The sequence below is a fragment of the Lolium perenne genome, chromosome 3 (assembly GCF_019359855.2).
Source record: "Lolium perenne isolate Kyuss_39 chromosome 3, Kyuss_2.0, whole genome shotgun sequence".
Lineage (NCBI taxonomy): Eukaryota > Viridiplantae > Streptophyta > Magnoliopsida > Poales > Poaceae > Lolium > Lolium perenne.
The window spans coordinates 286553474-286580284 of record NC_067246.2 but is presented as its reverse complement, the minus strand read 5'-3'; the positions used below and the strand labels follow the sequence as shown (position 1 = coordinate 286580284).

At 45.8% G+C, this 26811-nt stretch overlaps 3 protein-coding genes across 3 annotated transcripts; 2 read left to right on the top strand and 1 right to left on the bottom strand.

The window, feature by feature from the left end:
* Window positions 1-2036: 2036 nt before the first annotated feature.
* On the top strand, window positions 2037-9452 carry LOC127344202 (protein PSK SIMULATOR 1). Its single transcript, XM_051370424.2, has 13 exons — window positions 2037-2212; window positions 2312-2835; window positions 3864-4168; window positions 4339-4431; window positions 4517-4607; window positions 5435-5531; window positions 6418-6515; window positions 6689-6758; window positions 7532-7632; window positions 7987-8103; window positions 8225-8301; window positions 8392-8436; window positions 8518-9452. The coding sequence occupies exons 2-13, from the start codon at window positions 2491-2493 to the stop codon at window positions 9020-9022; spliced, it is 1944 nt and encodes a 647-aa protein (XP_051226384.1). The 5' UTR covers window positions 2037-2212; window positions 2312-2490; the 3' UTR covers window positions 9023-9452.
* Window positions 9453-10896: 1444 nt separating this feature from the next.
* On the top strand, window positions 10897-18459 carry LOC127344203 (uncharacterized). Its single transcript, XM_051370425.2, has 9 exons — window positions 10897-11148; window positions 11824-11942; window positions 13285-13492; window positions 13571-14123; window positions 14199-14450; window positions 14623-14808; window positions 14884-14958; window positions 15048-17411; window positions 17885-18459. Exons 1-9 carry the CDS (start codon window positions 11003-11005, stop codon window positions 18188-18190), a joined length of 4209 nt encoding a protein of 1402 aa, XP_051226385.1. The 5' UTR covers window positions 10897-11002; the 3' UTR covers window positions 18191-18459.
* A 2569-nt stretch (window positions 18460-21028) lies between these two features.
* LOC127344204 (probable magnesium transporter NIPA6) lies at window positions 21029-23510 on the bottom strand. Its single transcript, XM_051370426.2, has 9 exons — window positions 23197-23510; window positions 22982-23038; window positions 22799-22889; window positions 22528-22688; window positions 22316-22443; window positions 22090-22227; window positions 21884-21976; window positions 21666-21783; window positions 21029-21578 (listed from the first exon to the last, which is right to left on the bottom strand). Exons 1-9 carry the CDS (start codon window positions 23348-23350, stop codon window positions 21448-21450), a joined length of 1071 nt encoding a protein of 356 aa, XP_051226386.1. The 5' UTR covers window positions 23351-23510; the 3' UTR covers window positions 21029-21447.
* Window positions 23511-26811: the final 3301 nt, after the last annotated feature.

The following is a 26811-nucleotide window of genomic DNA, read 5'->3' as shown; positions in this document are numbered from 1 at the left end:
CATTTAATATTCCAGAAATTCCTAATAAATTCTAGAGGCCCACTTGGCCCATTCATGCATGGTAAGGAGTGGGACAAAAGTTTAGTCCCACATTTCTAATTGAAAGAGAGTTGGAGCAGCTTATAAGGAGAGCTCTTCAGACCACTTCTAAGAGAGAAATAATAAGGAGAAATAGGAGTTGACCACACGCGCTCTCCTCCGACGACGACGCCGCTCGCTCGCATCATCACGACACGTCGGGTTGCGGGAATGCCTTGAGCCGAGAGCCTCTCTCTCTTTCTTTTTGCCACACATGAACGAGTATATGAATAGACGCAAGAATCTGAAACATTTTTTCAGTGGGTTTTGAATACGAAGGCTGTTCAGGTTCGGCTTTTGCCTGTTCGGTTCACCTCCCTGACCCTTCATTTCGTCTCCTCGCGTGGTTCGGCTCCTCCCTCTGTGCCTATAAAAGAGAGGTCGCTCCTCTCCAGAGATACACAGATATAGCCACTATTGCCTATGTGCCTACCTCTTGGTTCCAGAGCTTTGCGCCGCCGCTCAAGTCTTTCCCATCCCGACCTGCGACGTGCACCGCCGGTCGGGACAGTAGGCCTCTGGAACCGCGCTGCTTCGAGTCCTGTACGGGAGAAGGGCGATAAGGTTTTTTGGGAGCACTCTCGCTTGACTACTGGTTTTATCACCTTCCCCAACAACGATTTCTTCTCGGCTGTCGACGACCTCTTCGACGACATGGGGGACAACACCAACAACGGTCACGCTACTGCTTTTACTTCTGTCCAGTATGTACTCATATCTCCTATGTTTAGGTTCATGTTTCAGATCATGGTTCAGTTTCTTGTTCTAGCATTTGGAGTAGATATGCTCTCCTCAAATTCACTATTGCGTATGATATCTTCCTATTGCCTAAAAATTCATATGACTAGTTTGATCCATGTTATAGTACTCATGTTTTATCTACTGTTTTCGCGTATTAAATTTTACGGTAAATTGCTTATATTTCCAACATATCTTTGGGAGCGGTGGACAAGGACATGTACCTGATCGCGCTTCTTAGTTTTCTTTTAGGGTTCTTTTCGCACTTTGTGAGTACTTGGTCCTTTTTTTCTATTTTCGTGAGGGTCCTCAATGTAATTGCATGCCCACCTCTTATATTAATTGAAGTTTTGGGTCGTTCCAGACCCCTTCCTTGTGCAAATGAATGGCGATGATGATGTGGCAAGGCTAAGAGCGGGGCTCAGAAGTTGGTCCACAAGGCAGCACGTTTGGCACGAGCAACACGGGATGCTACTTATTCTTTGAAGGATTGAAGTGCCTCTGGGGACCTTGTGTTTGTTAAGGATGGTGTTGAACTTGTGTAACTTAAGCTTTAGTATCGGTATTTTTTTTACCCCGTAGTGGATGTTTGATCCTGAACATCCGTCGGCGGGTTCCCTACCGGTGCGTCCCATTCTCTACGTATGTTTTGTGTTTGAACTATGTATTTCCGTTGCGCGGTGATGGAAAGGGGTAGGCCGTTCTGAAAAGAAAACTTTGCAGCGTTGGCTTGCTAGGCACTGAACGCTCGTTTTCTAGACGCAGTACTACTGAAAATATATATGTACCCCCTCAGCAGTTAATAAGATGTCGTAAATTATCTGAATTTAAATATATCTAAACGCGATAGATAAATCTGTAACCGTAGGATCGTAGGGAGTAAAAAAAATATCGGAGGCGGCATATGTGTACCCTCAAAAAAGATATCGGAGGGAGCAGAGTAAATGCTAGAGGTGGTACGACGACCACAGTTGCGTTCACCACCTCCTTAACTGCGTGCACACGACACGGACGGCGACACGGGCGGTGCGCTGCGACCGCGTTTCATGATGAGCCCTCGCTCGCCCCGCCCGGCTGCAAACGGCTGCGTGCGCGTGTGCCAGTACCAGCTGGCCAGCAGCCCCCGGCCCCACCACCAGTCTCCAGTCTTCCCCCTTCCTGCTTCCTGCTGGTGGACTGCTCGCTCGCTCGGGCTCGGCTACTCCCCCCGTTCCCCGTCCCGTTCTAGCGTTCTACTGTACTACCCCAAGCGCAGCCAAGCCCACCCACCCTCACCCGGCCGCCTCCCGCAAATCCGCCAATTCTCCCCGAGAAAATCCCGCCTCCGCGCCCGGACCCGGCTCGCTGATCCGCCCGCCCGCCCGCCGCCGGCGCCTTCTCCTCCTCCGAGAATTCGGTAAGCGCCGTGCTTCTCTAGAGGAGAGTACATCATTTTTTCGCCCGAGGCCGGCCGGGCCCTTCTCCTGACTCGCCGCTGTTCCTCTGCCATCTGCAGGCGGCCCGCTGGTCGGAGCCAGCCCCCGGGATCGTGCGGCGGCGCGGTTCGCCCCCGCGTGGATCGGCTTCTCGAGGCCGGCGCCGCGGAGATCGGTCTGACGCCGCAGCACTCGGGCGCGCAAGCAGCGAGCCCACCGCTGTTCTGACAGACTAGGGTTTGCCCTTGGTTCCGGAGGAATGGGGGGCATCTGCTCCAAGGGATCGGCGGTGGACAAGTCGCCCAGCGACACCACGCTCGGCCCGGACCGGGTCATCCACGACCACGACCGTGGCGCCGCCAAGGAGGACAGGAAGACGGCGGTCGTGCTGGAAGAGGCTGCCGCCAAGCGGACGCACGAGCAACATCCGCCACAGCAACAACAAGCACCGCAGCAGCAGCAGCCCCCCGTCCTGGACCTGGAAACCGCGGCCGGTGGACCCAGCGGTGGCGCTGGGGCGGCGCCGTGGGACGGCGTGCCTTCGCTGGCGCGCCAGCAGTCGCAGAAATCCGGGATGGGGATGGCCAGAGCTGGCGCCGCCAAGGCAAGTTGCCCTCCCCCACGCTCTTACTTCGCCTTGCTTTGCTGTCAGTGCGTGTGCAATGCAGCTTACTTCGTTCTGTGCCGTTTGGTTTGTTGGAAAATGACTCGCTAACTGTAGATGTGTTTGCATCGGTTTCATTTGTGCTTTGCTGCTGCAGTTACTACTAGCCAAGGAATTGCTAAATTATTTTGTGCCACCACGTTCAGAGGCTGCCCGGATAAAATTTTCATCAACTAGCATATTTACAGAAGGCACTTTGTTGCTTGTTTTTAATTGGCCGCCAATAACTAGGGACATGCTGTTCGCTGCTGAACCTGTTCCACCTTGGAATGATCAATTACTAGAGTTTTTTTTTTTTGGAATGGGGAGCATAGTCCCGGTCTCTGCATCAATTGATGCACATAGCCCTTTTTATTGCCAAGTTCGAACTATTCAATTTATTACACCACAGATGCAATATAGCTCTCTTAACATGTTCTTTTATCGAGCATTTGCTAATGGACGAAATTGCTTTGCACTTGTCAGTGCACATCCTTCAAGTCGGATGTTTCATTGACATGCAATCATATAATTTTGTAAAGTATCTCTGTGTCGCTTTTGTTGCTCCGCACTCTGTTTTGGATTTCCCCCTCAGGGTGCTATTATTTTTGTACTGGTGCTCGGACCATGGACCAGGAATTTTGATGTGGCTTGCTATGTTGTTTCTAGCTTCCGAGTGCAGTGAAGTGCGCATATGTGACCTACACAAGGAAAATGGAAAATTGGCCTCTTATTATTAGGGGTGTCTAAGCTTGTTGTTGGCTATCATTGTGCCTTTAGTACCGGGGACATCTGTTGTAATTTAAGAAAATCTAATCCAACAAAATGAATTATCGTGCAATATTTGGATCTTTTATCCTTGCTAAAGAGATCTCTCGCCTCCCCGCAGCATGTCACTAATGTTTTGTTGATCTACAATGTTATGTGACAGATTGTTTGACCTCGTACCATTTTCTAATATTTTCTTGCCATATTGATTGTGGAAACAGGTTTCACACTTGGGTACTGTTGGGCTCGGGAAAGCAGTGGATGTACTGGACACACTTGGCAGTAGCATGACAAATTTGAATGCAAATAGTGGTTTTGGATCAGGCACTGCAACAAAGGGCAGCAAAATATCCATTTTGGCATTTGAGGTTGCTAATACCATAGTGAAAGGTTGCAATTTGATGCGAGCTCTTTCGAAAGAGAGCATAAAGCATTTAAAAGAAGTGGTGCTTCACTCAGAAGGCGTTCAAAATCTTGTAGCCAAAGATATGGATGAATTACTGAAGATCGCTGCTTCTGACAAAAGGTTAGTTCTAAATCTTTGCCGCTTTTACAAATTATTACAACACTTGGCCAAATAGGCTATTCATTTTATTTGTAGAATATGCTGAACCAATCAACCAATAGTATATGAACAACTGAAGTACTGAACATCTTGTGCTATTGTCCTTACTGAAGTTTGTTTGTTTCCAACAGGGACGAGTTGAAAGTGTTCTCTACAGAAGTTGTTCGCTTTGGAAACCGTTGCAAGGATCCTCAGTGGCACAACTTGGACCGCTACTTTGACAAGTTCAGTTCATTTTAGTCTTTACATTTGGTTTTGATAATGATTTTGCAGCGTTATTTAGCACCTTTCTGCACCAAACTCTTTCAGGTTGTCATCAGAGCGCACTCCTCAACATCACTTGAAAGAAGAGGCAGAATCAGTGATGCAGAAATTGGTGACTTGTGTTCAATATACAGCTGTAAGTAATGTTTGTTTGCCTTATAGCAACTAGGTTTATGATTAGAATTTAGCAGACCACAACATAATTAAGAACAAGTCTTTTCTTCGCAAATGTTAAGCTGTATATTCCATGAAAACATAGAGTGGCCACTGTAGCCTAAGGCCTTGTTTGGTACTAGTGTTTTAGTGGGGATTAGTGGGGATAATACTCTAGAGTATTGGGTGAATCACTGTTGTCACCCAATCCCCACAAAACCCCATCCCCAATCCACTAGGTAGGGGTAGAGTATTGGGGATTGAAAAAATTACACTAAAATTTGGGAAAAAGTGGGGATAAGTGGGGATTAAACTTGCTCATACTCTAGCACCAAACATGTATTGGGGATAAGTGGGGATTTAAAGTTTGGAGCAGATTATCCCCGCTAATCCCCACTAAAACTCTAGTACCAAACAAGCCCTAAAGGGTACTAGAAGTTGATGACAGATCTTTTTATGGTTCAGTTTTATCTTCATTAATAAAGAAACATTTGCTCTATTTCTGATTGCGTGATGTTTTAGTAGGAAATTATGCCGCAGCCAAGACGAATGTACAACAGAATGCGCTATAGCGAAAGTTGTCTTAGAATGGTAGAATGAAATGTATTTAGGAACAGTATTTGAATTATAGAATGATATTTATTCAGCAACGGAAGGAGTATATAGTATTAAACTTTTAATATTCACTTGCCATTAGCTTTGGAGTGAAAGGTTTGTAGGTGAACCTTGGTTGTCATTTTCCTAGCATTAATAAGTGCTATTTTGCACCTTTTGTTCAAATCGTAGACTTCATCTTGTTTTATTTTCCAGGAACTATACCATGAAATGCATGCCCTGGACAGATTTGAACAGGATTATCAACGTAAACAACATGAAGAGGACGGTTCAAGTGGTGTTGTCCAAAGAGGTTGGTTTCTTTAGCATGACAATACATATAAATTATCTGCATAAATCCATTGATATGTAAGAGCTCTTTCTTGGATAAAAAATATTTTGGTGTTGTGTATGGTGGTTGCTGCTTCCGATTTCTTTTCAGGTCCTCTGAGAAGTTTAGATATAATCCTCAGAATATTTACTTTTCTAGAATCTTTTTTGGGGGGACACGCTTGATGCAATCATAGATTAAATTGCGTATGCATAATTTGAAATTGCCAAATTGACATCAACAGCTTAATACATTATATCTACAGAGTCAAGGTCTCTAGTGCCACCATCTGTCAGTCAGGTGACTATCACTCTATTAGGCTGTCAGTAGTTGACCAGCACCTAGTGTATTTCGACCATTATATCTAAGGGTTACTTGCATGTTGGCATGGCTGCATGACCATACCTAAGAAAGTCAAAGCAGCTAAAACTCTGTTCTATGCCAATTGGCCATCACTTGTTACAGTATTAAAGATGAGCTAATCAGCACCACAGCCTGTATTTGTATGTGGTCTGCTGCTTGTTAAATACTCTGTAGTCCAGCCAGAAAGAACATGAGCTATTGAGATGTGAATAGGAATAACCCGTATGCAATCGAACCAACGTATGGTACCTATTTCAATCTTTGGACAATTTTAGTGATGTAATCTTAGGCTCTTGATCATTATTACCTGCAAAATTTATCGTTTGTTTTTTTCCTTCAAAAAATCTTGATATTGCCTTGCAAGCACCAGAATTTGAATGCACTTGCCTCTGGGTACCACCAGTTCCTTCAAGTTAACATTTAATAGTTCACATTAGAGTTGTTACAGTTATTTTGTTTGCTTTATTTCATAACGATTCTTAATTTGGTTCTGTTCTATTTGCAGGTGATAGCCTGCACATTCTAAAGCAGGAGGTGAAAAGCCAACAGAAGCATGTTAAAAGTTTGAAGAAGAAGTCTCTCTGGTCCAAGAGTTTGGAAGAGGTTGGTAGGTAGTTTTATTATAATTCTATGTTATCAGGAATGCAAGTTCTAGGAAAAAAAATGCTCGTGTTGATGTTGTCTAATCCACTCACTCGATGCTCTGGAGGATTTATACTTGAATTTGCTTGCACAATATTGTTTGTCTAATTCCAGAAATAATACTTTTTTCCTAGGTTATGGAAAAACTTGTAGACATTGTACACTTCTTGCATCTGGAGATCCATAATACCTTTGGGTGGCCAGGTAATATGCTTTGTGATTACTATCTAGTATAAAATGTGTATCCTCCTGCAGACATTGAGCTATTGTATAGTTTGTTATTTCTGTACTGTTTTACTGCTGAGATAAAGTGTGACTAATGGAAAACACACCTTTTTTTAATGCACCATAACTTTAGTTTCATCTCACCACTCTAATTACCTCACAATAAGCATTAAATAGATCCGTATCTTTGGTTCAGAAGTGCCGTTTGGATAACCAAATTAGCTCAGTTCAGGTGCTTCTGTGTCAAACTTTCATTTTGTCACCTCATCTATGGGATTTAGCAGTCCTTTTCACCCCCTTCTGAAGGAACATCACTGGTGTATTCTTGTCATCCTACATTTGCTTATGTGCGAAACACTTTTTCTGACCTGACCATACTTCTTTCTTGTGGAAGCCACTCCAACGACTCGTAAACTGGGAAATGCCCACGAGATTCCTACTATGTTTTTGAAATAAATTGCAGTTTGAGTCATTGCTCATTACACAGTTGAAATAATCATTGAACATAAGTATAGCATGGAGCACATATTACAAGCACCGTACTTGAATACCCCTACTTAAAACGTATTGGCAGTGTAAGGTCATCAAATGTTACGTTGTCGCAGACATGGTCTACCGTTGGACTTCTTAATTAGCTCCAACTATGCTCTTTAAAATCATAGTTTGACATGCATATGCGGATAAATTTGAACTTTATAATTTATTCTGTAGTTGGCATTACTCTTACCACTTCTGCTTCTACCAATTTACAGATAGTGAAGAATCACAGGAACCTACTAAGCGACGTAATAGATTGGGTCCAGCCGGACTTGCGCTGCATTATGCCAATATCATCAGTCAGATCGATGCTCTTGTAAGTTCCTCAAATACCATTGGATGTCCTATAAATTTCTGTGGTCTGAAAAAAAACCGATATGTCATTTTTGTACACCAGCAGACAGTTCTTATCCATTTGAATGCTATTGGTGTATGTCTCATTGTCTCATATGACACATTCCATATCCCTCAAACCACCATGATTTAGTTAAGGGAACATGATTCTCTTTTTTACGAAGGGAATAAAAGGAACAGTACAATGTTACACTTGTGGGGTATTGGTGTTACCTTTTCATGTCTGCGCAGCTTGATGTTGTAGTGCTAACTGCTAGTGAAGACGTCAATTTGTTGCTTTTATCTGGTAATCTAACAAGGGCTAATCTATTGGCAGGTTTCTCGGTCAGCTTCTGTTCCTCCAAACACAAGGGATTCATTATACCAGAGTTTGCCACCGACCATAAAATCTGCTCTCCGTTCTAAGCTACATCCATCTGGAGTCAAGGAAGAGGTATGGATGATGGCACCCATCACATTCAGTAGAGTGATACTGACTTCATGAATAGAAAATGAAGTAGACTGCAAAAGTCAACACTATGCCATGGTATAGAACTAATGTAATATTGGTACAGCTTACTGTAGCTCAAATCAAGGCGGAAATGGAGAAGACTCTACGGTGGCTTGTCCCGGTTGCAAATAACACCACAAAGTAATCTAAGCTATTTTCATGGCACTCAACCAATTACTGCCATTCCATTCTTATTTTGCTACTGAATATGCGATTGTTTGTCCATTTCAGGGCTCACCATGGTTTTGGTTGGGTTGGAGAGTGGGCAAATACAGGGTTCGTACCCAACTTCTTTCAATTTGAACAGTGGGAATGTAAAACTAAAATTTAGAAGTATGCTCTGTTTGTCTTATGCAGGTCAGAAGTGAACTGCAAGCCGACAGGGCAGATGGACCTCACCCGAATTGAGACACTACATCATGCTGACAGGGACAAGACCGAAACATATATCCTTGATCTTGTCATATGGCTTCAGTATCTTATCAGTCAATCCAGAACCGCTAATGGCGAGCGATCTCCCATCAAGTCTCCAGTTCGATCTCCTACACAAAGGGGCTCCACGCTCTCATTGTATTCAAACAAAGCCAGCAGTTCATCGTCGCCTGTTCTGACACCAGAAGATCAAGAGATGTTAAGGGATGTCAAGTTCAGGAAATTCGTCCCTGGTATAAGCAAAAGCCAAGAGTTTGACACAAAGGCAAGACATAGCAAACAGAGCAAGTTGATCAAAAGCAACAGCCATTCACCAAGCAGTGGCAACAGGAAAGAATTCCTATCAATCAGGAGCCTGCTTCCCGTCATCGACTTTGAAATCGATAGGACCAAAGCTCTGGATATGATCGACAATCTAAAAGTGAAGTGAGGTATCAGAATCGATCGGTGCCCAAGTCCTGTATATTTCGACGCAGTTTGTGATCTTGAAAATCCATATTGCTTGAAGTGTACATCAAATCTGTTGAGCCGACTGCCATGTGCCTGCGACGGAGGCGCTTGAGTAAGACGAGCTTGCAGTAGGTTAGCGATTTGGTTGGAGTCAGCGAGAGAAAGATGGGTGGTCCTGGGTCATGGCTAACTTATGTATGATATGGGGTGAAAAGGAAAGGGAGGTTTTTATTGTAAAAAGCAATTTGTTGTGTTTGTTAGGTCTTGTATAAGGAATGCAAGTTTTGAAGGAGAAGAAGGGATACCCCAGCGTCACATTGTGTTTCCCAAAAGCAAACAATTGATGTGCACTGCAACTTTTTGTTGCCGCGGTCATGCTTTTTACCGCCTTTATGAGGGGTTTGACCTAATGACCGGGATAAAAATATGAGGTTTCATTTGGGGCAGCAAGAGTTCCTCTTCCGGAACTTGGCTGTTCTTCTGAATCCAACAATTTTGTCAGGCTACAGATACAAAGTTACGATCGATGGCGCACAATGCACATGACCCCGTTGCAATGAGCTGCTTAGTGGAAATTGGAAAACCTTGTATAAGCCGAGTTTAATTCCAGCAGCTTGTCCATTAACCTGTAGTTCTATTGCAGCATATTTTCAAATCACTCTTATGTTCTCAATTTTTTTGGAGATCGTGTCATTTTAGTGAACGAATGCGTCAGGTTCTCTCTTTCTAGTCAACGATAATTGGAGTGTGAATTGTGCTCTATCTTGTAGCATCAATTTTGTCCCAGAATCTACCAACAACGAAGAAACATGGGCGGTAAACATTTTTTTTTTAACACAAAGCGGGGACAAAGCGGGGTCAACAACACCAGCGAGCAATTTTCACTGAAGAGCACGTGGCAGATACATTTTGGCCCCTTTTCATCGCTCGTCCTAAGAAACCTAATATTTAAAGATGAGACCTCCCACTCTACAACAAGCACCCTGAAAGAAGAAAAGAAAAAGCAATCAAGGACCTGGGCGTCTGTGCCACCAAACGCCGGCGCTGAGAGCAGCAAGCTCGAAAGCTCCCCTCCGATGACAAGATCTAGCTGCTGGCAACCACCAGCAAGACCGGGGACACGTCACTTGGCTTTCTAGCAGCGTCGAGCTCCCAGCAGATGAACTATAGGGCCTTCGATTTGGAGGTTGAAGAACCTTGTTGGCCGAAGATCACGGCGACGAACTTGGTCACCATGTGTTGCGCTTGAAGAAGATCTCCTGCTCCAGATCGTCACTCCGTAGATCCGCCAAAGACAACATCAGCTTGGATCTTCTCTTCTTCTCCACCATCACGGTGGCTTGGAAGAGAAAGAACCAAGGCAACGCCACCTAGATAGAGAGAGTAGCAAGAGAGCTTTATTAAGAGGGTTGTAGAAGCACCGCCGCCATCCGCCTCCGGCTCCTTCCATCGGAGCTCCACGGTCAGTAGCCACACCACCACAAGCCATAGGGAGTAGCCCGAGCTCCACTGCGACCAAACCCCCATGGACATAACGTCAGTCTCCACATGGGTAAGACCTAAAACTAGACTAGAACTAGACTTAAACCAACTCCTATCTACTCTAACACCTCTTCTTGACCAACCCGGCCGGCTATTCCAGCGAAGAGGGCCTTGGATCGGCCCGGCCGAGGGTGAAGGACTGTAGCAGCTCGAGAGAGGAGGAGGGGGGAAATGAGAGCCGTCTACCTCGGCCCGGTAAACATTGCCAGTTCTATCCACGACAGGCCCAGAGCAGCAGGAGGAACAGCGAGCGGAAGTAACAACGGCGGAACACTTCTCAAAAAACAAAACAAAAAAAACAACGGTGGAAGCGTCGAGTACTCTCCACTGACTCCGAGGGCGTTCGTCATCAAAGCATCCGAAACACAGGTCCGACGACGGCGATCCGGCCGGGCGCCAGAAGCCGACGGCGGCAGCGATGGACGGGTCGGACGAGCTGCAGTGCGTGGGGCGGCTGGAGATCACGGCTCCGCCGCCGGCGCGCTACCTCCGCGTGGGCTCCCTCCCCGTCCCCACCGACGACTCCGCCTGCCTCCCCGCCCTCCTCCCCTCCTCCGCTTCCCCGTAAGCTCCCCAGCCCCTCCCCGCGTCTCACCCTGCTCGATCGTTGTGCCGTGCGGCGAATTCTTCGTGCGATTTGGTGGGTCCTGAACTCCTTATGCAGCTCGATCGGCTCCCTCGGGTGGGGGAGGTTGCGTGCTACGAATCACGGCAGGTTCAGTTGCTTAGGGTTCGAGCGTCTAGTTGTTGTGCTGCTAGTATGTCGAGGGTCGTGGTGGGGAATCCGAGGTAGAATGGGGAAGGAGTGAGCACACTCTGCTGTGGTTGACTTGGCTACGCACTTAAACTGTTTGTGGCTGCGATTCTTTAGGGAGGACCCAGGACCGGATGCAGAGTAGAGCCATGGGATAACGTGACAATCGCTTCTTAAGTGAGTTGATCGCTATGATAGACAGATTGCTTATGGTGAATCAGCATATCTGAATTTAACGGTTATAGCATACAAGCAAAACATAATTTAGAAATTTGTGTTGGAACCCAAAATGGTAGTGGGCACCTCTTTTTTGTTTATTTGTGCAGCAGCATCAACTAATGAGTACGTAGTCACAACTCACAATCATGTCTGGAAGTGTACAGTGGCACGCAAACATTACGGAATGAAATTTCGTCCAGTCTGCAAAAGCCTGAATAAGCTGAACGACTACTTTAACTCTGCTCTTGTCGTCAAAACTATTGCAGGACTGGGACTGGAGCTCCACGGTACCAAATGCTTCCGCTGGAGACTGATCTGAACACACTCCCCGTGATTCCAAACCTCCCAGAGAAGGTTTTCCCGACGGATGCGAAGAGTACTGAAGGTGATCTTTTCCGAGACTACATAATTATTATAGTTTTATCATTAAAATGATTCATGTGAAGAGTAAAATTTATATCTGTTTGGCGTATGGTAAGCATATGTCGCTCAAAACCATTACGAATAGGTTGCCTGTTATATCCGTGTGGTTTCTCTATCACTCCCTATATACGTGTAAATGATTTCTGATTTTTAATGTTTGACGTTGCCTGTGAAAACTCTAAATGACAAGACATGGTAAATTTATATTCAAGCAAATTTGCTCACCAGCAAGCTATTTTAATCTCCTGGTACATTTATCACCAGTGGACAAACCGGTTTATGCTTCTTTATGCGAGGATTAATCCTTGTATTTACATCTTCTTCGAAGTTAAAAAGATAGAATGATAGTGAGTGAGCATACAAGCTGATACCTCGCTGCCTTATCCCAAACGTGTTTCTGCAGTGGTCACGCAGCAGCAAAACTATTCAAATGCGTATTTGTATCAGTCTGCTGTAGTGTAAAACAGGAGAAGCGATAGTAGTCCATGGTGAACAGCAGGAGCAGTACATGATGCACAGAAGCAGATTAGGCAAGGAGATGTAGTTCTATAGTTATAGTTTCGTATTAGGAGTCGGTCAAACTGAAAATTTGTATAATGTTGGGAGTTCTTATTAGGGAGTTATTGTCTTCAGAGGCAAGAAGCAGATTTCCTCTCTTCCAATTGCTACCCACAAAATCTATCTTCCAGCCCACTAGGATTTCCTCTAATTGCCGGAAACGGCACTGGTCAGCAGGCTGCCAAAGATCTTACAATTTATGAAAGCAATCTGTTCATCCACTTCGTGGAAGATAGAGTACAGTTGGTAGACAGAAAGGTACTGCCAACCGATTTGCCAGAGATTTGGCTGATTAGTTAGAACTATACGGAGAATTATGCGATTGCGTTATAAATGGATATAAGGACAACACATCACATCGCAGATCAACTACTGCAGACTGAGCCTTAGAGCGACCTCGTGGATGGCAGTGGCATTGCAGATGGCATCTGGACACGATTTCTCAGTTTTGTGCCAGCACATTCAATAAAAATCTTGTATTATTTTTTATGCTTAAATGAATTTGTTGCCCAATTGAACAGAAATGATGATTAGTTGCATTATTTGGGCGTTTAAACATCTGATGATGCTAATAAGATTCTGAGTCAGGCATTCGTGATGGTTTCTTCACCAAAGCCAGATACACGCCTGACTTATAAGCCATTTAGGCGCTGTTCTTATCACACAGATGTTCACATGACACAGTAGTTTTAAATGATTGTATGTCAATACATTTTTGTTGATATATGTTTGTTCTTATTCGTCAGGATTACGATTCGGAAGCGGACTATTCAACCAAAACTTATCAAGGAAGTGTGAAGCACTAGCTGTGTCAGGCCTATCCGAATATGGCGATGAAATAGATGTAATTGCTCCAACTGATATTCTGAAGCAGATCTTCAAAATACCTTACTCCAAGGCACAAGTATCTATCGCTGTTAGCCGTATTGGAGACACTCTCATTTTGAACACAGGGTAAGTGTCAGATAGCTTCAAAATAATCATTCTCTCAGTTTACAGTCTATCAATGCAATGCTCTACATTGTACTGCAGGCCTGATGTTGATGAAGGTGAGAAGATATTTAGAAGACAGAATAACCAACCTAAAGGATCTGATCCTTCAATATTAAAGAATTTCGCGATGCACTCTGTGAGGGCAGAGGCTTGTGATTGCCCACCAAGTCATCAACCATCGCAAGACAACCAAACAGCATCGATGTTGCATGGACCTTTCGGTCATGGGGAGGGTTCCATTGATTCGCCCTCCTCATCTAATCTTAGCACATCACAGTATTTGGATCAGAATATCAGTAAAAATAGAAAACCGTCACATGGTACCTGCGAAAGTCTGTACTTCGGTGCAAGGAAAAATAATCAAAAAGTTCCAGGATCCGATCCCATTCGGAAAACTACCCGTGTTGGTGAAAACCCCAGAAGTGATGTTCAAGAATCTGAGAAAAGTAGGAGAGTGGGGAATAATGGATTTCGGAAAGTTTGCTTTTGGCAGTTCCACAATTTCCATATTCTCTTAGGTAGTGACTTGCTTATATTCAGCAACGAGGAATATATGGCAGTGAGCTTGCATCTATGGGATGTTTCGAGACAGGTATGCTTTATTTTATTGAATGTGGCTTCATGCTTCTTTTTGTTACCTTCTCTCTTGACAAATTGCTTTGGACAGGTTACTCCACTGAACTGGCTAGAAGCTTGGCTTGATAATGTAATGGCAAGTGTGCCAGAGTTGGCCATATGTTATCATCAGAATGGTGTTGTCCAAGGCTATGAGCTTCTAAAAAATGATGATATATTTTTACTCAAGGGGGTGTCCGATGATGGTACACCTGCATTTCATCCACAGGTTGTCCAGCAAAATGGCCTGGCTGTTCTGAGGTTCCTTCAGAATAACTGTAAGCAAGACCCTGGTGCATATTGGGTATGTAATTTGAACTTATGCGTCATCAAATATTCATATTCAACCTTTCATCTCATACCTGCAGTACCTGAATATTCTTAAATATAAGTGTATAACTTGGTTTATTCTAGTAATAGACCAGTAACCACCATGCTAGTACTTGTGCACTTATACTGAAGGTTTGCTTTGTCAGCTCTACAAAGGTGCCGATGAAGATGTTGTGCAGTTATATGACCTTTCTATGTTACCGGAAAAACATACTGCTGGTGATCACAGATCTAGTCCCGTGTCCTCATTAATGAACAAGGGGAGAAGGGAGTCACTTTTCTCTCTGGGAACACTCCTCTATCGTGTTGCTCACAGGATGTCTTTATCCCAGGTACCAGAGAGTTATCACTCTTACTTTACTTAAGTACAGCTTTATCGATTGTTAAAGACCAAAATATGCTTGCAGGTACCTAGTAATAGAGCAAAATGTGCGAAGTTCTTCAGAAAATGTTTAGACTTCCTCAGCAAGCAGGATCACCTGGTACATTTCTTTATTTATCATATCACTGTTCTACAAGTCTGTTGTTTTCTAGGTGATTATTTTCTCAAAATTTATCTTTCATCTTTTAGGTTGTCCGGGCATATGCACATGAACAGTTTGCAAGGCTCATCCTTAAATGTTATGAGGAGTTGGAACTGACAACTGAGTCATTTCTGCTTGAATCGGAAGTTACTCTTACTGACTTAGATGATGAATCTCCAGAGTTGAGCCTTCCGAATTTACCATCAAAGCAAGATGGTGTATTGACAGAGACTAGGAAGGATGAGCCAGCGGCTGTAGATAGTATGTTGGAGTATTCGCATTCAGAATCCTCACCTCGTCATGTTGATATTGGTTCTGCGTATTCAACCGCAAAAGGAGATGTTTCCGAGGATAGCTTGCTGATGTGTCAGGCTGGAACCTCTGAGATGTCAAAAACCATTGCTGATGCAATCTCCTCTAAGTTAGCAGCCATACATCACGTAACACAAGCTATTAAATCCCTCAGATGGAACCGGCAGCTCCAGAACACTCAAGAAGATTGTGTTGACAGCGCAGACACCATTTGGGAGAGACCTGTTGATTTGTCTTTATGTAGATGTGGTGATGTTGATTGCATTGAAGTTTGTGACATTAGGGAGTGGCTACCAAAATTGAAAATGGACCATAAATTGTGGAAGCTTGCTCTTCTGCTTGGGGAATCTTATCTGGCACTTGGAGAAGCATACAAAAATGATGGGCAGCTTCATCGCACTCTGAAAGTTGTGGAATTAGCTTGTATGGTTTATGGATCTATGCCTAAACATCTCGATGGTGATGAATTCATCTCATCCATTTCCAATAGTTCACTGTGTCCTAAAGATTGTGATCTAAACCCGAGTCTTGCATTGGATGAGGCAGAATATTTTGAGACAGCAAAATGTGTCAATTATGAAATCTCTGCTCAACAGTTGCCTCCTAATTATTTATTTTGGGCCAATGCCTGGATGCTCGTAGGTGACGTCTATGCAGAATATCACCGATTGGGTAGCCATCAAGCACCGAAGTTGCGAGAACAGAAGCTCGATGGCGAAGTTAGAATGTCAAATGAAGTTGCGATGGAAGTCAAACGGCTTAAGAGAAAATTAGGAAAAGATAAGCAGAATTGTGGAACATGCTCGCTGATAAACTGTAGCTGCCAAAGTGATAGGGCAAATACTGGCAGTAGTGCAAGCAGTAGCAGTCCTGAGGCCTCTACATTGTATGGAAGAAAGAAAAATAAAAAAGCATCTGGCAGGAACATTCGTTCACAGTTTAAAGAAACTAAAGAGAGCCCTAATACAGAGGAAGCTATTGAAAGTTCTGAAAAAATGCAGAACTGTGGGAATGATGCTTGTGTTGAGAAAAGCTCAGTAGCAAATGTTGAATTTGATCATGATCACGCTATGGAAAATCAGTCAAGCAATGCTGACAGTACTCCTGATAAATCTAGCGAAGATATTCCCAGTGTGAGGGGTGGTGGTATTTTCAAGTACCTTGCAGGTCCTAAACCAGGAGATGCCGAATACAACTTGTCTTCTGCTATTCACTGCTATGGTGCAGCTAAGGGAGCCCTGTTTACATTTCCTGTCCGCTCAGCAGAATTTTCTACCATCCTTAAGAAAAGTGGTTGGGCATTCAATGAACTGGGCCGCATTAGACTTGAGAGTGGAAATTCGAGTAGTGCTGAGATTGCTTTTGCTGATGCCATTAGAGCATTTCAAGATGTCTCTGATCACACAAATGTTATATTAATCAACTGTAACTTGGCTCATGGTAGAAGAGCTTTAGCAGAGAAATTGGCATCAAGGATAGAAGAATTTCAGATGTATGATCTTCCTGAAGGCTCATATATGCAATCTGTGAAGTCTGCCAAATCGGAATATTTTCAAGCAATAAACTACTACACGGCAGCTAAGAAGCAACTGAGGTATGCTATTGCTGAGAGTGAGGTTGATAAAGCACTCCACAACGAAGTTTACACCCAGTATGCCCACACCCACCTGAGGCTTGGAATGCTTTTGGCAAGGGAAAGCTTCTTAACTGGCAGCTATGAAGGTGGGCTTGTTGATGAATCATCTAATAGAACAGTTCTCGAGATTTCAGCAAGTGATGCTTTTCGGGAGGCTTTGTCTACATATGAATCCCTTGGTGAACTTCGCAAACAGGAGGCTGCTTTTGGCCATTTTCAACTTGGTTGCTATCAAAGGGACCTGTGCTTGAAGTTCCTGGATTTGGTTGACAAGGAAGTCAAACAGAAGAATGAGGATAAATATCGTCAGAAAGCTAAGTGGTACGGTTCACTGGCAGAGAAGAACTGGCAAAAGGCTTTAGAATTCTATGGTCCAAAGACACATCCTACCATGTTTCTTAACATCCTTATGGCGCAATCTTCCCTTGTTACTAACATCTCCAATTCGTTTCACTCTAGTGCGGTATGTTCTTTCTGTCTTGCAATCTCTTCCTATGCCAGCTGCTCAATCTGGTAGATTTTAGTTAACTCTTTCTGGCATTCCAGAAAGTTCATTACCAGTTATAATTGCTTTGCAGAATGGAGCAGTGCCATGTGGTCTGCTTACAATTTTTTAGCATGTTGTACTTTACATTTGGTAATACTATTATGGTTGTATGGGAAGAATTTTATTTTACTGAGAAATTGCTCTCTTTGGCGCCAAACAGTAGTAGTTATATGCCTTATATAAAGAAGTAGCAGTTAAAAAATCACAGTAGTTCGCTGCCCCCATAGGTGGAGACTGCTTGATCATTAAACTTGAGGCTATGAGATTGCGTTCACTTATGTTTTACTCTTGCCATCCCGTGTGTGTGGACCTAGAATGTATTAGTGGTGTATATGGAACATAAGTGCTTTTCGTATCAGAATTATTCTAATTTTGTATCTTCTTCACAGACGCTTGAAGCTGCGCTGATGCACTTGCTGGAAGGGCGCCATGTGGTCGAAGCAAACGAGGAATACTCAAACGACGTGAACCTGGACATAAAGCCTAAGTTTTGGACCCAGCTGCAGAGCCTGCTGAAGAGCATGCTGGCAGCATCACTGCCCGGCATCTGCACAGGCAGGCCAGCAGCTTCTGCCGGTCAGGCCAACAGCAGCAGCAGAGGAGATGCCGCAAAGCTGAAGGAGATGTATCGTCTGTCTCTAAAATCTACCTCTCTGGGACAGCTGCACGCGTTGCACAAGCTTTGGGTCGCCTAACACCTCCAGTGCACAAACTGTTACTGTGCAAGTAGCCAATTAGTATGCTGCTTACTCAGCATCTACTTTCTTATACGTAGTCAGCAATTCAGCATCTACTTTGGAGCTTCTGGTCATTGCCACGATTTTATCATACTGAGCCATGTTGTAAGGGTAATTATGTACTGGATATTGCTATTTGCTAGCAGGTGAATGATAGCTGTGTATATGGAATATAGTATAAAGCAAACAAGAACTTATAGGCATATGGTTTTACACTTTTACTTTTAGAGAGGACACCTAGTTTTGGTCACAATCGAAAGTTATGTTCGCCATCCCAGAACCATAAAGAAGGGGGATCATGTTGCTGCAAGAGTAGGGCCTCTCGTATACTACATGCTGAAGCTCGCCTTGCTGCGCGTCACTTTCGTCTCATCGCTGTAAAATGTACTCCCCCTGTTCCATACGTAAGATAGTTTGGTCTGGTGGATTGTTTTCTTAGTGTCTGTTTGGTCTGGTGGATCAAGGTTTGGTTCGTCATTTGGCTAGTTGTTTCTCCAGTTTCGTCTGAGGTGAAACAAGACAGGCCACGTACTCTCTCATCAACGAAGGAGCTCGCATTTTCTCTCCAAAGAGCTCTGTTTCGTTGTCTACAGGCAAGTCTTACGATAACTGTCACACAGGCAGCGAAAACGTGAGGCGCAATGCTGCAAAGATACTGCCAAGGGAGAAAAAGCTTGACCAGGTTTCCTGGGTTAAAACTTGAACAGAGGCCTATCAATCTAGTACTAGTACATTTTACCCGGAACCACCACTGCGGCACTGCGTTGCACCGAACAAACTGAATCAGGAGAAAAGCCGTTTCACCGAATTTCCATTCCAGTCCATTTTTTTGCCTGTTTTCTCAAATGTTCTGTTGCATCCAGTTTTTGACAACTGTCAAGCATGAGTTGGACTTGAGAGTTGAGACATCGTTTTCTGTTCATAAAGGTAGGATCGTATGATGAAAACCTGATCATATTTAACATGTCATATATATCATACTATATTAATATACACCCGAACGGTACAGCAGAATGAACAAGCAGCAGAGAAACCTTTTGTTATGTGGCTGCTAGGGTTTGGGAGGGAGAGAGGGGGCTGCGAGGGCACGAGAAGGCCGGCCGGGGGCCTTGGCCACGGCCGATGGCAAGAGGGAAGGGATTTCCTTCTTAATTCTTGCTTGATTAGATTGATACATCTCCTCTCCATATATAGAGAGGTTTACTTGACTCCCAAGCAAGGCTTACTTAACCCCTAAGCAAACCATAAGACTAACGGGCCAGGCCCATGACGTACTCTAACACTACACCCCACCTGGACATGCAGCTCGTCCTCGAGCTGCAACCTAAACAAACCATGACTCGATGCAACACAACCCTAATACCTAAAAACGAGCCTTTTACATCTCGGCTTGTTTTATTACTCTCAACCTGAAATAGACTGGGACGCTTTATTGTTGACCCCTGAACATAAAGTGGACACCATCCGCCCGTCGGACGTGCACCTGTACAACCACCTGGATCCCATGGAAACCAGCGGGACAAAAGGAGCCCGCGCGGCGGCTGGCGGCGGAATGCAGTGGTGCTACGCGGTGCGCTCCTGTCGGTGACACCATGCCTTCTCCCCGCCGGATGACTGTCGATGGCGCAGACTTTGAGGTCGCTGCCCGCGGGAAAAACAACATGTTCGCCGCCCGTGGGGGAAACCGCACGCCCAAGATCCCCAACGCAGCGGACGAGATCGAGGTCCCTTGCGCAACGAAGCGCAACTTGGAGGAGCTGCAGCTGCAGATCACGCATCTCCCGCACACGTCGACGCACTAGGAGGCCGCGCGCAGCAGCCTGCAGCCTCACCGCCGCCGACACGTGGCGGATAGCGATCCAAGTCGGAAGCGGTGATGGCGACGGAGGGAAACGGACATGGTGGAAGGGCATCCCGGGCGGTGTCGATGTAGAGCCCGGGGCCAAGGTCGCTCCCACACCGCCGAAAGGCAGGGACGGCGTCGGTGGCGGCGACGGCCGCGCTGCGGTGTTGGTGGCGACGGCAGCTGCCGCTTCTTGGCCTGCCCACCGAACGGCGGATAGCGGCGGTGAGGACAGCAGCAGCCGGCGGCGTTGGTGGCGGCGGCGGGCTGCTGTTGCCGCTGCAGCGTCCGGTGGGGAAGAAGGCGGCGGCCGTTGGAGAAGAGGGACCCCGGCGCGAGGAGATGGTGGACAGCGGCGGCTGGGACCGCAGCAGCGGCCGGCGTCGGGTGGCGGCGACGACAAGAACAACGTCGGCTGCGAGCCCGGCGATCGCGGCGGAGGCCGCCTGGTGCGTCGGCTGCCACGGCAGCAGCGCCGCCGGCGGCGGAGGCCCGTAGGGGCCAGCCAAGTAGAGGTGGATCTCGTGGACCGCGGTGGCGAGATCGCGGAGGGCTGCGGTGATCTCCGCCGGGGAGAGAACGGCGGGGACGTCGGATTGCAGCGGCGGTGGGTGCGAAGAACTCGGTGGAGGGCTGGACATGATTGAACCCGGGAAAACTGATACCAAGTGTTATGTGGCTGCTAGGATTTGGGAGGGAGAGAGAGGGCTGCGAGGGCGCGAGAAGGCCGGCCGGGGGCCTTTTGCCCACGGCCGGGCAAGAGGGAAGGGATTTCCTTCTTAATTCTTGCTTGATTAGATTGATACATCTCCTCTCCATATATAGAGAGGTTTACTTGACTCCCAAGCAAGGCTTACTTGACCCCTAAGCAAACCATAAGACTAACGGGCCAGGCCCATGACGTACTCTAACACCTTTAATCACACAGGCAAAACAGAACGACCGCCAAGATGGAGCTGACAAATCGTGTTCTACTTCTGATGGACAGAGACACAATGGACTGTACAATGCAACCTCAAAACATACATTGACAAACACCCCGGAGCCAACAAGGGTTAACACAATGTCACACTAGGAATAGTAACCCTTGTATGCTTGATATTCACATCAGACGACAGGAAAATCTACACCCTGATAAACTTCCTACAGCATCTTCGCTTGGATGCAAATGACCGGTCATGGTACACCATGATCTCTACAAAATTTTACACTTCCTTGGTCATTGGTATCAAGATGGTCTTGCGAGGGTTATATTGTGAACAACAGGCTTCATCTCCACATGAAGGTCTAGAGGGAATTATAGCATTGGCACATGAAGGTCTGGAGGGAATTAGCATCGGCACATGAAACACTATGCCGTCCTGGAAATTTTCTAGACAAAGTAATCTTGTCGCACGACAGTGATAAAGTCACGGGGAAGCAAGTCGTCCTCCTTTTGTTTCCCTACATCACCATTTCCTTGAATGTGCCAGTATATCTTTGGAGGGAGAGGTGTGTAAAGGTCTGCAGTGATATGGAGAGAGAAATGATCAGTGCGTTGGAATAAGATATATTTGTGCTGCAATTGTACCAAGCTTCACAAGCATCTACCTCCGGAAATAGTCTGCTCAGGTTCTCTTGTAGAATGTAGCACAACAATACCAGCAAGAACTGTAAGAAATCCACATGTCTCGGAGGCAATAACGCTTGCGCTCTGCCCAGACCAGTCCTGGATATTCAAAAAACAGAAATGAACTAACCAATTAATACCAGGGTGAAGGATAACTCATGTCTTCGAATATACGGAGTATAGTTTTAAAATTGCTCACCTTGAACATTATGCCACTTGCTAAAATAGTGAGGGTCGTGAACATGGCATAATAGATGGGAGAAACAAGTGCTGTATTGAAAGTGTCCAATGCCTGAAAGTTAACATAACACATAATGTTGTGGTCAGAATATTAGGATGTGGTCGGCACAGCCCATGAAACATTATCTAACAGAGCTTCAAGCAAAATTCAGGTACAATCAGCACCTTGTTCAGGTAAACTAACTGGATAACTAAGCATATTGCCGAAACTGTCACAAACACCCACGTCTGGAAATACTCGGCTTGGTTTTCACCCTGAATGGTAAGTTTAACTGCAATGCCCACAGCCTTGATGCTCATTACCTAACAAGACACAGCATATAACATATGTCATTTTCTCATATGGCAACAAACTACAAGAAACCAGACGCGCATGGTGCAGAACATTTACCGTCAGGGATCCAACAACTGAGCAAATACCAACATACACCATAATGTTTGCCTGCCCATACCGTGGAGCACAATATAGCATAAGCAACAATGACACAACCACTGCCAGAGCAGCATAGCAAAGGAAGGCTGCAACAACATTACAGGAAAAATGTCAAGAGACAAGTTCATTATGAAGGCAAGTAGCCAAATGGAGGTAGCATGGAAACTTACTAGGTTGTGTTGCCAAGCCCCAAATCTGCTCCACCGAGCTCGGGGACCTCTCCTCGGGAGCGTGGAGGATGATCACGGTCGACCCAACGATGCAGAGAATACAGCCCAGGACGCCCACCCGCTGCAACTTCTCATCCAGCATGAAATGGGCTAGAACAGCACTGTCCCAAAAAACCATCACAGAAGCACACACATGCGCGTATCAGAACAAACCCGAACAGATGAATTTGAAATTTATACTACATGCGAACTAAATCATAGGCAATTGTACCTGACTATAATGCTGAGTGCGCCCAGCGGCGCGACGAGGACGGCTGGCGCAAACATGTAAGCCACGAAATTGGCCGTCTCCCCGACAAGCACTGAAAAGTTGCAATTTTGCTGAAGCATTTCAATCCAGTTCTCATATGATCATCAGGAACAAATGAAGGACAAGAGGATCAGGAAGGCTTACTGGTGACCATCCCGACCCACCAGAGCGGCTCCCAGAGGTACCCATACCCTCCGACACCTGCAATTTTCAGAGGACAGGGAAGGTCACATCATCAGATACGTGGAATCGGCCGAACTGGGCACAAAGGATCCGCCTTTCTCACGAAGGAACCAGAAAGACCTAGAGCTAGAGCGAGAAGACCGAAAAGGACCAGAAAGGGCGTGTGGGGAGCGGACCTGCTCGGGTGCCGGCGGCGCCGGCGCGGCGGAGGCCCTTCTTCTTGACGATGAAGCTGACCCCGACGAAGGCGGAGGAGGCGACGGCGAGGAGCGCGCCCTTGAGGTTGGCGGCGAAGAGGTCGCCGCCGGCGTCTGTCACCGCGAGGCTCATCGTGCGGGGGCGGCGCGTGGCCGGCGCATTTGAGGCGAGTCCCAGCTGGGTTTTCTCTTGTCTTGATTTGGATTTAGAAGGAGCTGCGTTGTCTTGACCTTCGACGCGCACGATGGCGTAGGGAATTGACGGAGGAGAGAGGCTGCGGTGAATGAAAGCAAGTGTGGGCGGAGAATTTCGAATTTATGTGCCCCCCGTTTCCATTTTCCACATACTAGGTTTTGCTTTGACATTGATTTTGGGTACATGGACCTGTCATGATAAGTTTCGTGTTCGACCTGTATTTTTGGACTTGGCTTTGAAGGTAAAATCTCATGGGTTGACGAGTGTATTTTCCTGCAAATATACTAGAAATGGTCTACTCTAAAATTGCAAGGCACACAAATTATTGTTTTTCAACACTAAAATTGCCACCTACTGTGCATATATAAATAAAGCACACAAATTATTGATCAACACTAAAATTGCCACCTAATGTGCACACATATTAAATATGACATTAAACATTATTTTGCCAGGTGTAATGACGTAGAAGGCTGCATACAGAGGTTGTTGAACACAAGCTTGAGACATGCTCATAGAAGATGAGGTCATGCATGGAGTCTTTAACATTTTAAAATGGAAATAATAATCAGAAATTCTAAAAAAGTTGATCATTTTGTAAGTATACATATAGTTGTGTAGTATATATATGTATATACTTCCTCAGTCCCAACTTAGTTGTCGTGGGTTTGGTCAAATTTGGTCTATATACGGATATATCTAGACACGATTCATTGCATAGGTTCCCTTATTAAAAAAAAAGTTGTGATAACTAATTTAGGACGCGCTCTACAGAACAGACAAATATTTAGATCAAAAGTGATTTTTGTTTATTTTCTAGTGACATTCTAAATCAATATATATCTAATAGAATTATACATCTATGTAGTGCCGTAATAAATATTATTTTTGCATTTTGAAAATAGAGATCTATACGAAAGCCATATTGACGAACACAAGCGAGGACGGCGTTCGGGTTACCGTGAGCATATGCTCCTCATGTGCATAGTAAATGAAATAAAATATTTTAATAAATGTAAATAATCTAATTTTCTTCAACGTAAATGTTCAAGCCTTTTGCATGCTTACAAGATTTCACGAAGTTACTATGCTCTAAAAAAGATACCTGGAGAATCAAATTTTTGTTTACACATGCCACACAATATTTGTGTTTTTTTTTCATGAAATTTACATGTGCACATAAGACATGTACACATATTAAAATTTTCATTCATAATTTCGTACTCCATCGAAAGCATCTGCTTTATCAGATAAACAAATCTAATAGTGTAGAACTTAACTGAGCACAAACTTAGCAAATCACTTAGAATTACCTTCACCGAAGCCTACTGCACTCATTCTATCCCGAAGGGAAACACGACAGCTAAAAGGAACATTTAACGGACTCGTTGCCGCCTCCTCCGATCGAATCGGAAGCTTTCAGGAGACGAGACAAAGGTAACATGGCCCGGGTCAGCATCATCTTGCATTCCCAGGTCAGGAACAGCCAAGCCCACGATCCAGATCTCGCCTCGGACACTCGGATCCGTCTTCCTCGCTCTGCAGACTGCAACGGCCAATGAATGCCTTGCCGCCGGAGCAGATGGTGCTCGCCCGAATCGGCCACGCGCGTATCGAGCAGACAAAAAACTCTTGCCGGCTAGCTCCTTGCCCTCGCCTCGTTGGCTTCTTCCTGCCTCAGAGCATGTCTAGTAGAGCCCCTAAACCCCTAAATCTGTAAAAATAACCGCTTTTTTACAGTTTTTGACGAAAAAATCGCAAAGACTAGAGCCCCTAAAACTGTAAAACTGTAAAAAAATTCCCAGGTCGGACCTGGGAATCCCTTGTTGGCCTGTAGAAACGAGGGTTGGGCAATCCAACCCGTCCCCGACCTGTAAACGCCTCCGACACGCGCGGGAGGGACATTTCAGCTCGTTCCTCTTCCTCCCTCTTCCTCCCGGCCTCCTCCGCTGCGCCGCTGTCCCGCCGCCGCCAGCTTCCGCCGCGCTCGCGCCGCTTCCGGCCCGCTGCGCTTCGCCGCTGCTCGCTTCGCCCGCTCGCCGCTCGCTTCGCTGCCTCGCCTCCGCTGGCCGCCTCCGCTTCGCTTTCGCCTCGCTTCCCGCCTCCGCCCGCTTCGCCCGCGCCTCGCCGCGCTTCGCCTCCGCCTCGCTTTCCGCTTCGCTTCGGCCTCGCCTCGCTTTCCACCGCGCCCTCGCCCGCTTCGCCCGCTTCGCCGCTTCTCCACCCGCCCGCCTCCGCGCCTTCGCTTTCTTCCGCCGCTTGGCCGCTTCGCCTCCTCCCGCTTCGCTCGCCCGCCGGCTTCCTCCTCGCGCCTTGGCCTCCTCCGCCTGTGCATGTTCTTTTTTTCTTCTTTTGTTTCATTTTTTGTTTCATTTTGTAGCACTAATTGATGGTTGATTTTTTGCAGATGGAGATGAACAACAACGTTGTCATGGACTCGATGTCGGATTCGTCGGATTGGTCGACATCCGACGATTCCGACATTGATGAGTTGTTGCAAGACGATGATGTCGAGATGATGAGCCTCCTCGTCGAGGTGCAATCGTTTGAAGACCGCGCGAAGCTGATGGATCAGAGGAGAGGGTCGACGATGGGGCGAACCACCATCTACCGGAACCGCGCTCTCGGACACGAGCATTTGATGGAAGACTACTTCGCCGAGGTACCTACGTACCCTCCTCGCCTCTTCCGCAGAAGGTACCGAATGCGCCGTAGTCTATTTGTGAAGATTGTCATCGACTGTGAGGCGGCCTCCACATATTTCAAGCGTCGTAGATCCGCCGCCGGTATCATGGGGTTTAGTGCATACCGAAGATATCGGCGGCAATGCGGGTACTGGCCTATGGTGTACCCGCGGACTACACGGACGAGTATCTTCGCATTGGGCAAGATACAACCACGGAATCCGTCCGTAGATTTGCTAAGTTAGTTATCCGGTTGTATGGTGAGACATACCTTCGAGCACCAAACGAGGAAGATACAAAAAGATTGATGGAAACCAATGAAAAAAGGGGATGGCCGGGATGCTAGGTAGCCTTGATTGCATGCATTGGACATGGAAAAATTGCCCAAAGGCATGGCATGGAATGTATTGCGGTAAAAGCCGTGATGCTACCATTGTGCTTGAGGCCGTGGCATCGGAGGACACATGGATTTGGCATGCATTCTTTGGGTTGCCGGGAACACTCAATGATATAAATGTGCTCAATAGATCTCCTTTGTTTAAAAGAATAATTTCTGGAGATGCTCCAACTTGCAACTACACAGTCAATGGCAATGACTACTCAATGGGATACTATCTCACCGATGGCATTTATCCCGAATGGGCAACTCTTGTGAAGTCCATCAAGGAGAAAAATGGGGTGCCCTTGTCCAGAAAAGAGGCTCATTTCACAAGG